Below are 11,878 nucleotides of genomic sequence, written 5' to 3' on the forward strand. Positions count from 1 at the left end.
CTATCCAAACTCAATACAAGTACTTTCTAGCTCTTTCACCGAAGGGCCGTCTGCGCAGAAAACTGAGACGTCATCCATGTAGAGGGAGCACTTCACTTCGCCCTTTCCGTTGCTTCCTGGGGCTGTCACTCCTCTGCTGTTCCTGTTCTATCTGATGCATTCAGCCAGGTGCTCAATAACGCAGATGAACAGAAGAGGAAAAAAGCAGACAGCCTTGCAGCCGTTAAAACCAACGCTGTGCTAGAGATATATCTATACATTGTGGTCACCATGTCACAGAATTCTAACGACCCCAGTCCTCTAGTGCCCAGTCCGTGAACTCATGGGAAATGTGGTTGAACGCCTATTCCTGATCCAGGCTGACCATGGCCATCAGAACCTTGCGGCCATTGACGTACTTGATTGTGTCCTGGGCCAGGGCCAGACTATCTGCGATTTGCCGTACCGGTAGCTTTCAAGACTGGTCTGGGTGGACTATCTTCGCTATTGCCCTCTTTAGGCGGTTGGCCATTACCTTTGTGAGAATTTTGTAATCCACAATAAGGCGAGAGATGGGCCTCCAGTTCTTGAGGTCTTCACTCTCTCCCTTCTGTTTGAACAAAAGTGTTATCATACCCTCTTGCAGGAATTGCGGCATACTGCCCTTGCCCACCATTTCCTCGTAGAGATTCAGCAAATCCAGCCCAATCAGATCCCACAGTTCGACATAAAGTTCCACTGGAGACCGTCATTTCCAGGCGTCTTGCCTCTCTTGTTGCAGGGATTCTGCTTATGCACAGAACTATGCGCAGGAAACCAGGACCTCAGAGAATTGTGGTGTACCAAAAACTCCCCTCAGAACCAAGAACCCCCTTATCCGACTAGCTTAGTGTCCCATTCGTTATCCGAGATTTAGCTCGGCGGTCCCAATGTATAGACAACCCAGAACAGTCGACTTTGTATATTCTCAGGAATGGTGGGAATCGGAAATACCTGTTCGTATGATTATATCAGTCCACAACAGAATAACAAAGACACGGTAAAGTTTAAAGAGTTTATTTTATAAACCTCGCGTCCTAAGATGCAGTAACTTGGCTAACATAAGCAGACAAATGGTCAAGATCAGAACCATCAGCATTGTTACAATACCATAGAAAATGAAAGGAGCAATCATAATAAAATAATAGTGAAATCAGACGCCCTCCTTTCTCTAGCAAACTAATAGGTTATTATTAGACTAATAGAAGGTCTCTAGGCTTGAATGGGGGACCCCATACTGTATAGATCAGCTTAGTGGAATCACATCACAGGATCAGCTAGGCTCTCTCCTGCAACAGCTCTTCTCCTCGAATGAATCTAAAAACATGCTGCTCTGCAATATTAAAGCACTCGTCTTTCAGGTATCTGCAGCTGCGTGCATGTTATGGCTAAAAGGTGGTACGATCAACCTGCACACAACAACATGCACCGTCTAGTGACCCAGACTTGTTCTTTACACGATGTACAGACCAAGGTCACTGCTCACTGTTAAGGATGTTAAACAACAGACAGTTCTCATGTGAAGCAAAGTCGAGTCAGCATTTCTCAAGCAATAACATGTGACAACAGTGTCGCGTGTAAAAGGCAGCAGAAGCGGCAAGATGGCTTTCTAACAGCTAACGCGGTTGTGCTAACTTAGCATTGTAAATAGGGAGTGGCTAATCCATCCTACACCCCCCCATGATCGGACCACTAACCACTAGGGGTGCAATTTCGAGAATGCAGAGTTCAAGTTAGATAGAAGGGAACCAAGGGCATGAACAATAGGTCCATATAAGGTATGTGAAAAAGTTCGAAGAAAAACATAGGAGAAAATTAAAACGAAAAACGATGTTCGATGACAAAAAACCCATCCAAAACGGGGAGGAAAAAAATAACATCGATGGAGGCATCATGAAGTGACGACGGTAAAAAGTCCATCCATCAAGGTATAGGCACAATAAGTTGCTACGGCTTCCAAGAGAAAATCATTGGAACGTTCTGCAAAAGTATCTGCCATCCAGTTCAACAGAGGGAAAGAACACACGTGTTCTTCGACAATCGGAGCTTCCAATACCATTCGAGGACAACAGATCGGTACCTCAAGGTAGCTTCTCTCCAAGAATTCAACAGCTGCCGTTCCGATATCCCAATTCCCAAGGACTCCATGTGCAGCTCCGCAGGCCATGATCCTGACACCAGAACAGTCCAACTCATGAGCCACTAAGGGGCTCATTAGCCGATCATAATCCGGGGCAGGAGACACCGTGTTCGAGAGGCACAAATCCAGAGCCCATTGGAATGGACAATCTAGGCAGTGAAAGACTGGTTGCACACAAGAAAAGAAAGGAAACCGGAAGGACAATCCGTAAGCGATGCTTAAAGTCGCCAGCGGCAGAGTGCCATAGCATTCAAGCATCCGGTTACGAAGATGAGCAGCCGGGGCAGGCTGTCTCGTGACACAAGTTGTGCAGCCATAGCGTAGAGCGCAGATCAATAATTGCACCCCAGCTACAAGGGCGAGAAGTAAAGATAGACCTCCGAAGACGCTGGAAAAAATAGAATGAAAAAATGCGGGGATCACACCAAAAATAGTTTGAAAGGAGGTCACGAGGCCGGAGCCCACAATTTAAAAAAAATGTACCAGGCCAGTTGTTGACGAGGCATTAAAGATAGTCTGAATCAAGGTCCCAAAATGCAGGGGCAGATCAGTATTCAGAAGCGCTTGTACCTCCGTGCGGGTGTTAGCCACGTGAAGGACAAATGTTTCTCGGGATGAAGTCAACGCGACTTCTTTTTGAGACAATAGAGCCCTTATTCTGCTAATCTTGTTGAACTCTGCTTTCAAGGTTGGAATAGAAGGCCAGATGGATACATCGAGCCGTCCATGCGGGAGTGGGAAAAGGACGTTACTACAGCACACCACTCGTTGCGATACAGTTACTATGTAAGGAATTCCCACTAGCATCCCACAGCAAGCTTCATTATTTAAAAGCAAATAACTGCCATTAGCAAGCAGCGTAAAAGATGGCGTTATATCAGGCACCGGAATCCCCTTTAAAACGCAAACTAAATTAGGGGTGTGCACATTACAAGCACCGTATAATTGAATGTGTCTACACACTACAAAGTGATCCGGAGTGGTAGTGCACTCTTCACCTTTTAAGTAAACTTCCTTGCCGTCTCTCACGCATCTATAAGTGAACGGGAGTGACCAGACCTCATGCAGGAAGGCAGTACCAAGATGTTCATACCTGCCTAGGGCATAATGTTTCATGCATGAGCTGAACTTAAACAGGGGGAACGGTAAAGTTATCAACCCGTGGATAAGCCACACAGCCGAGTTCAATTCAGCAACAGAAAAAGGCAAAGGTTCTAACTTCTCAATGTGCAACAATGAATATGAAGCATCCTTCATGGACATAAACTGTTGTCTTGCAGTTAAATTAAAGGGAAGGAACAGAGATGAAGTATTCATATAATCCCAAGGGACTTTCCCAGCCTTTAAAGTTTGCAAAGTCCATGCAAACTGCATAATAGAACGCAATTGATTTTGACCATGATACAATACAGACAAATCATCCTGCACAATGTCTACGACAGAAGAAACAATATTATCTAAGGTATAAATTCTGGAAGACAAGGTGTTAATGCTATTATCTATCACAGCTAACACTTTCTCCATATTTGCTTGGTCAATTGCTCGTAATCTTGACGCAGCTTCAATCTGTGATAGCTGTCAAACCTCGTTGTAAATAGCATAAACCCATCTTTTGGACCAGTCGCAGGACCCTTAACAAAGTCATTCAAATCTATTTTGTCATTTAAACGTGATAAATGAAGTTTAACAGCTGATAAGGTGGAATGTTGCAGCCATGACTGGCATAACTTACCTACCGAGTAGCTAGTCACTGTGTGTGAAGACTCAAAACAGGGGTCTACTCTAACTTGTGTATACCCAGGTTTCAAACCCAAAAAACGATGTTGACAGGAATCAGAACTCGTTTGCCACACCAACCACCCCTCAGGATCTAATGAAGAAACATTGAAGGTAGCGTTGGAAACGTAGGACTGCAACTCATCAAGGGATAGGTCTGTGTGATTTTCCCAATTAGGATAAGCACCCAGATCCGGGATAGAGGGAAAATTCAATTTTTTAGTTATAGCCAATCCAAAACAGGTAGTCTGAAAAATAGACGAATTTAAAAACAAAATGTGGTTCGGGATGAGGCAGGCACGATGCAAAGCTTCTGTTCCTTGTACCTGCCACGGTTTAGAACCCCAAACCGATTTAAGATCGATAGTAGCTTTCCATAGGTCATAACCTCCGATAGCCAATTCGTCCATAAAGGACTTGGAATACAACAATTTGGTGTGTGTCAATCTTACTTTAGAAGTAGATTCAGCCGCTACTTTAAAGTAAAAAGAGGTCGGATCAGACACACTAAAATCCGAAAAGTACGTGAATTTATTCACTAACGTGGCGGAACTCCCAAGCATAGGGGCGGGACAATGTTCCCATTGTGTGAAATTAACAACATTTCTAAAAGTATTTGCTCTGTGTAGGAAATGTGTGCCATAATGTTGATAGCAAATTGCTCATCATAATTTGCAGTATCTAGATACAAATCTTCAGCATCAAATGCAGCATAATATTTCAAATCAGAAAACAGTGCTTCTATGGCTTGTACATCCCAATCATCCGATCAGATATTCTGTTTAACCACATCACCCATAGAAACACTAAAAACATTAGGCACATTAATAACTTCGGTGGGGCCGTGAATTTGAAATTTTACAGCATCCCCAGCGATCCCATCACGGACAGGCCAGGCAGTAATGTTCACAAAAGTCTGGTCCCTTTTCATAATGTGTGATGAGGAGTGGGGGGCCAAAGTTCCATCAATTAAACCAATTGTAGATCGTTCTTTCAGGTAGTGTCCATTGATAAGTCTAAAAACACTACCAAAAAGCCAATGGACATGAACAAAAAAACACATATGAGCAGCAGCCAAATGTAAATCGAAGGTGGAATTAAAAAATGTCTTTTAAACCAGGCCACAAAAATCGAAACCTTTGACGGGGCATTGGAAGTCATTGAATCAGTGTCAAAGGAGGAACGTGACTGATCAATGGCAGTAGATTGCAAAAGAGATACTGGGACTTCTGATGGATAAGCATACTCATTATCTTCAGGCAAACCACCACCAGTCGGTGGTAACAAAGGACCAGTAACTGTATGCATCTCGACGGCAACATCAGGCAAGGTGTTAGATGCAGGGACCACAACAGAATTTCTCAGCATTGAAGGGCAAGAAACCGCTGGTGTCATACTATGAAGTATCGGCCACGCACTGTAGCTTGACATTGTCAATCGAGATGTACCTGTTATCCTTGCGACCAGGAAGTGGAGGTAAAATGACTGTACGTGTACCCTGTACTCCAAGCACCGGAACTGGTGCACGATAAGAGGGGCCAAACTCCTTCTTGTTCTCCACCTTCTCACGGACCAGGTCACCAACTCGAGGTAGCCAGCCGACTACCGGAATCTGGAGAGCAGCATCAGATGTGGAGGGTACGTATTCCTTCGCTAGAGTGTCTCTGGCTTCTTGTAGATTCTGCAATACAGCACAGTGATCATCTAGGTCAAAAGGCGTGGCCGCCGCCGCCATGTCTAGACCATCAAGGTCTGGAACAAACGTTCGTATCCCGAAGAGCATCATGTACGGGGTCCGCCCACCCAGAGACCTTCTAGGGAGATTATTAAGTGCACGTTGCACGTCATACAAGTGGGCTAGCCAATCCCGGCCTGTACCTAATACCCTTGCTGTCAAAGATTGCTTTAGGTCACGGTTCATCCGCTCCATAACACTGTTGCCCTCAGGCCGGTATGGAGACGAAAATTTGACTTGGACCCCCAAACTTCTCATGGCTTCTTTGTACGCCCTAGAGGCAAACGCAGGGCCCTGGTCAGAATGAAGGGTACCACATGCAAAACTTCCAACAAAGACACGCAAATCCTTGATGACAGTACGGGCATCAGCACTCCTTTGTGGCCACACCCACAGAAAACGTGTGCACGAATCCACTGCAACCAAGATGTACTTGTACGCAGTATCAGAGGAAAAAGGACCGCAATGATCTAAATAAACACACGCCAGTGGCTTATTAGATATACACAGTTGCGTTTGCAGTGGACGCGCTGCAGAAGAAGGTTTTATCTGCTGGCAAATGTCACACAGAAGGACATAAGCGCGTGCTTGTTTATATAAACCATACCACCAGTAACGCTCCTGCAGCAGAGAAACAGTAGCCGAAACTCCGGCATGCGCGGACGCAAAGCCCTCGTGGGCCGCTGTAATCAAAGCTGGTCTGCAGTCCGCGTTGGGAATCAATCTGTCACCAACGTCGTTAATCCTCACTAACGGGACGTTATCAGAACTTAAGCGATAATGGTAGCGAGAAGGGAAACCTCTTGGAAAGTTCTTTCCCGACTCTGTAGCAGCAATAGCTGCCAAAATGTCATCATCGATCTTACTTTTGGATCTTGTAACTGCTGCTACTAAGTATGTCCCCACTGCGGTTTTTGCTGCCTCGTCAGCCAAACTGTTACCGACAGCATGGACACCAACTCGTTGGTGACCAAGAGTGTGAATTACATTCACCAGTGGGAGACGTTCTCTAAAATCTGCCACTCGAACCCAAAGCGTTTTATGCTTAACTGTGCTACCCTTGGAATCACGAAAATCATTTTGAATCCAAAAATGTAGATTGTCGTTGTAAGATTGAACACAATAGAACGAGTCACTTACTATAAGAGTAGTGATCCGAGGATCAGTAAACTCCAGTGCAAGCACCAGAGCGCGAAGCTCTGCTAACTGTGCGGTACAATCACCCAATGACTGCGTATGCACATCACCAGATATGAATTCACCATTCACGAAAGTACCAACAACAATCGCGCAGGCCGCCAAATAAGAGTGATTTGATCCAGTCGCGGGTTGCGCAGACCCGTCAGTGTATATGACACAATGGTAATCCTCGAGCGGGCGCAAAGTCAGAGGAGCCGGATGAACGAATTCATACTCCAAGAACTCCTGAGTCTGTAATGCCGTGTCAAAGATATATGTGACGTCGGGCGAAGTCAAGGAAGTGGCCCATTGTATCCACTGAGGATGCAAAGCTTTAGAATTCGGTACACTTGCTTTAGTCACTGCCTCCAGGGCAGGATAAGGTGTTACCACCAACATGCGTTTCCCTTGTGATAGCGCTCGTTCTTTCAGGATCGCCATCTGAACAGCTGTCAGTACTTTTTCGACAGCGGAAAATCGCAGTTCAGCAGAAGTGTACAGATGAGATTTGTAGGCAATGGGGACGGTGTCGCCCTCATTGAACGTTAAGTAGGTGAAACCCACTGCACCCGGAACAATTCTAATGACCAGGTTAGTGTGGTTATCACGAGTTTGTAGAAATTTAGAAGCAAGAAGATCAGCCTGCAATGATTGCAATGCAGCAGAGTGCTCAGGCAGCCAACAAGATTTGGAAAAAGTAGGTTGTACCAAGGCATAAAGTGACTTGATACGCTGGGCATAATCAGGAATGTAGGTACGGCCGAAATTCAGAAAGCCCAGCAAAGATTGTAATTTCTTCAGTGTCGTAGGAGCACGAAGGCGTGCGCATTTCTCAAGGAAGTGCGAAGCCATCCTCGACCTTCATTGTTGAGTTCATACCCCAAGAAGAACACTGTGTACTCGGCAATGTGGGACTTCGCAAAGTTGAACTTGTAACCGAAGTCTGCAAACATAGTAATTATGTTATCCACGCGAGCAAGGTGTGGAAGCAACTCGTCGTCCGTAAGATAGATGTCATCAACATACGAGTACGCCTCCGGGTCTACCATCTCTAAGAGAGAGACCACGCGAGCGGCAAAGACCCCAGGGCTATTTTTATAGCCCATTGGGAGCCTTTTGAACTGTTTTTGTTTACCACCCGAGGTGAACGCCGTCCACTCATAACTATGAGGGGACAGATTATGGCTGTAAAAGCCATTGGAAATGTCAAGTGTGGTTTTGAACCGTTTCCTCACGAGACTATCGACGAGAGCCGAACTGTGGGTATTCTGTACCGCGCACATCCGGCAGTGTGAGTTTAAGTGCCGGTAATCCAAAACTAGGCGGTACGATCCGTCAGGCTTCGTCACGGTGAATAAAGGGTTATTCATGGGTGACACACACGTTTCAATTACACCCTGATAGTCCAATTGTTCAAGGATTGACGCGACGTGATGTCTAGCTACACGACGCATGGGATATTGAGGTTGAGGCTGGGGTTCGGACCGCAACGGAATCTTGTGGTTGGGAGAAAATTTATCCCAGCCCACTTGAGTACGATACAACGCAGGTGCTAACACCTGCGCCCACTCCCCGGCCAACCTAACAGAATGTTCCGTCGGCACCGTGTGCCCAAAGGACGGGAGGATTACCTCCTCCCCTCGAGGAGCATCTAAAACGAAAGCCGGGGGCCAATCAGCCTCCGCCAAAAGAATATCATATGTGGAGGTCAGATTACCCCAAAAAACCACTTTTAAGTTGCGTTGTATGTCACCCTCAATTAAAAGGACAATTTCAAAAAGTCTTTCAGGGGGAGCCACGCGAGTATCAGCAGTTTCAACACTCACGAATGTATCAGTTGCTGTCGCCGCCAGATATGGACGTAATGCTTCCCGCACTACTGTAACTTCAGCGTTAGTGCCCATGTCATGTTCTGAAGCTGTGTCCGTACCATCTGAGGCATATCTCGCCGTTAGTGCAGCAACTTTCTTTTTCTGAAACGGGGGTCGTTGATGTGCAGACTCGTCCTGCTTGCCTTTGCCGTCAGTCTGACGAGGTTGCTCACGACCTTGAGAACCTCTTCCTTTCCCACGGTCTCCGCCACCGGGTTATGAAGCCGATGCTTCCTGTGAAGAACGAGGAGAGCGTTGTTCAGAAACTTGAAATCTTTCAGGTGACTTAATTTGAGAACGATCGCGCAGATCATACGTGCGGTCACCGGACGACTGGACGGGTGAGGCACGACGAGACCCCTGTTTCTGTTGCTGTTTCCCCTGTTTTTCGGCTCGCCAACTTTGCTCAGGAAAGTTGGGCTTCTCATCTTTCGTAGACGAACTCACCTTAGTTTGCTGTACTACATCAGGAATGATAACGGTGGGCTTCACACCAAGGGCGCTACGCCCCACCATTCTGTAGGCTTTCGCAATAATTTTCGCGAATTCCCTCGGCCTGTCGGCCGCATCCACAAGTGCCAGCATATTTCCAACTTGGAATTGCATGGCATCTCCTTTGAGGTTGCCCATCACCATGGAACAAACCACATCAAAGCTGTCAACAAGCCTCATTCCTAACTCAATAGCTGCCTCCGCACCATGATTGTCTTGAACTTTCTTGATGACGGAGGGTAGTACAGACATAGACGGAGTGCCGTAGCACTTCGAGTAGGTCGCAGCAAAGACCTTGCCCCAATTGTCACAGTCGACAACATCCGGGACCAGGTCCTTGGGCAAAGTAATGGTGAGTATCCTGTGTATTTCCACAGGAGTGGTGTTCGGATAAACCTCTTCCAGTTGGTCAAATTTCTCAGCAAGCCAGTAGGGAAATTCATCCTTCCTTTGGGGGCGCTTGCCAACAATAGAATTTACCATAATTGGACTAATGACCACTGCGTGGTGGTCAGTCGTGTGACCCGCAACAGCAGGTGCCCCCACCTGCACGTTGCGTGACACATACTGCACTAAAGCCCTATGGATCGCAATCAGGGCAGTGTGTTGTGTCCGCAACTCAGCCACTCCTACCGTTAAGTAGCGGGGATGAGGTGTAAAGCCGGCTAGCACCGGCCAAGTGGCCCCTGCAATAGACAAAGGGCCTAGCCTCGCCGGTGCCACCGCATGGGGAAGGGCGCCATTAAACCAAATGGTATGCTGCCAGGCAGTGAGAGGAATTCGAGTGTCCTATAAGGGGCATAGGCTGCGGGAACCTGCGTGTGAGTGTAGGTGTGAAACGTATCATTGTCTGCATCCACCGCCTGGAACGTCACCCATGAGTAAAACAACTCATACGGGTAAGATGCATCTGCGCTCACTAAAAAAATCACAGGCAGTCCATCATCAGGCACTGCATATGTCCTCAAGTGTTGTCTTAGAGGAACACGACTATGCGCAGCAATATCGATCGCCATAAGGACACTCTAAAGTGTAACAACGATATCCACTGTAGCACGTGGGTTCAGAAAAACTAACCTTTTTAATGATCAAGCTTGAAGGAACCTATAGTCATAACCTAGGTAGGTTAAGCCGTCACCCCGGTCAACCGGAAACAAGAGTGAGGGCGTTGTGGACTAATACAAGTACTACTAAGGCGTTTCAAATCAACAGACCAAACGTTAGGTGCACCATGTTGCAGGGATTCTGCTTATGCACAGAACTATGCGCAGGAAACCAGGACCTCAGAGAATTGTGGTGTACCAAAAACTCCCCTCAGAACCAAGAACCCCTTATCCGACTAGCTTAGTGTCCTATTTGTTATCCGAGATTTAGCTCGGCGGTCCCAATGTATAGACAACCCAGAACAAGCGACTTTGTATATTCTCAGGAATGGTGGGAATCGGAAATACCTGTTCGTATGATTATATCAGTCCACAACAGAATAACAAAGACACGGTAAAGTTTAAAGAGTTTATTTTATAAACCTCGCGTCCTAAGATGCAGTAACTTGGCTAACATAAGCAGACAAATGGTCAAGATCAGAACCATCAGCATTGTTACAATACCATAGAAAATGAAAGGAGCAATCATAATAAAATGATAGTGAAATCAGACACCCTCCTTTCTCTAGCAAACTAATAGGTTATTATTAGACTAATAGAAGGTCTCTAGGCTTGAATGGGGGACCCCATACCGTATAGATCAGCTTAGTGGAATCACATCACTGGATCAGCTAGGCTCTCTCCTGCAACAGCTCTTCTCCTCGAATGAATCTAAAAACATGCTGCTCTGCAATATTAAAGCACTCGTCTTTCAGGTATCTGCAGCTGCGTGCATGTTATGGCTAAAAGGTGGTACGATCAACCTGCACACAACAACATGCACCGTCTAGTGACCCAGACTTGTTCTTTACATGATGTACAGACCAAGGTCACTGCTCACTGTTAAGGATGTTAAACAACAGACAGTTCTCATGTGAAGCAAAGTCGAGTCAGCATTTCTCAAGCAATAACATGTGACAACAGTGTCGCGTGCAAAAGGCAGCAGAAGCGGCAAGATGGCTTTCTAACAGCTAACTTAGCATTGTAAATAGGGAGTGGCTAATCCATCCTACACTCTTGGAGGTCAGAGCTGCCAAGTGCAGCTCTGCCTGGGTGAAGGGCGCGTTCAGGCCCTCTCTCTCTTCCAAACCCAGTGTCTTCGAGATGCGTTCCAGGAAAATATCCGCGTGGGCTCTCTCTGATGACTTCAGTGAGCAATGCGCGTCCTAAAAGTCAGTTATGACTCTCATGACTTGCTACTTCTCACCTTAGAGGTTGCCCTGCGAGTCTCGAAGCTCTACCAGCGGTATGTGGCCTGAGTGAAGTTTCTTGAAGAAGAACGAGTTGCATTTCTCATCCTTCTCGAGGTTTATCGGTTCTGGTCCAGAATATTATTTTCCTGGATTCCTCCCTAAAGTGCTCAGTGAGCCCTTTTTGGATTTCCTCCAGTTTGTTATCCACGTCACATCCACCGAGCTTGAGTTTGCACAGTTGCTGTAGTTTGCTCTGCAGCTTCCTGAACGACCTCTTCTTTTCCCGTGCAGCAACTCTGCTTGCATCCTGGAAAAAGCCCCAGAACCTGTCC

The 11,878-nt window shown here is 46.4% G+C and overlaps 1 protein-coding gene across 1 annotated transcript; it reads right to left on the minus strand.

The window, feature by feature from the left end:
• Positions 1–454: 454 nt before the first annotated feature.
• On the minus strand, positions 455–7,289 carry LOC146835247 (uncharacterized). Its single transcript, XM_085599964.1, has 2 exons — positions 6,060–7,289; positions 455–589 (listed from the first exon to the last, which is right to left on the minus strand). The coding sequence occupies exons 1-2, from the start codon at positions 7,287–7,289 to the stop codon at positions 455–457; spliced, it is 1,365 nt and encodes a 454-aa protein (XP_085456090.1).
• Between the last annotated feature and the right edge of the window lie 4,589 nt (positions 7,290–11,878).

The sequence above is a fragment of the Triturus cristatus genome, chromosome 4_2 (assembly GCF_964204655.1).
Source record: "Triturus cristatus chromosome 4_2, aTriCri1.1, whole genome shotgun sequence".
Taxonomy (NCBI): Eukaryota; Metazoa; Chordata; class Amphibia; order Caudata; family Salamandridae; genus Triturus; species Triturus cristatus.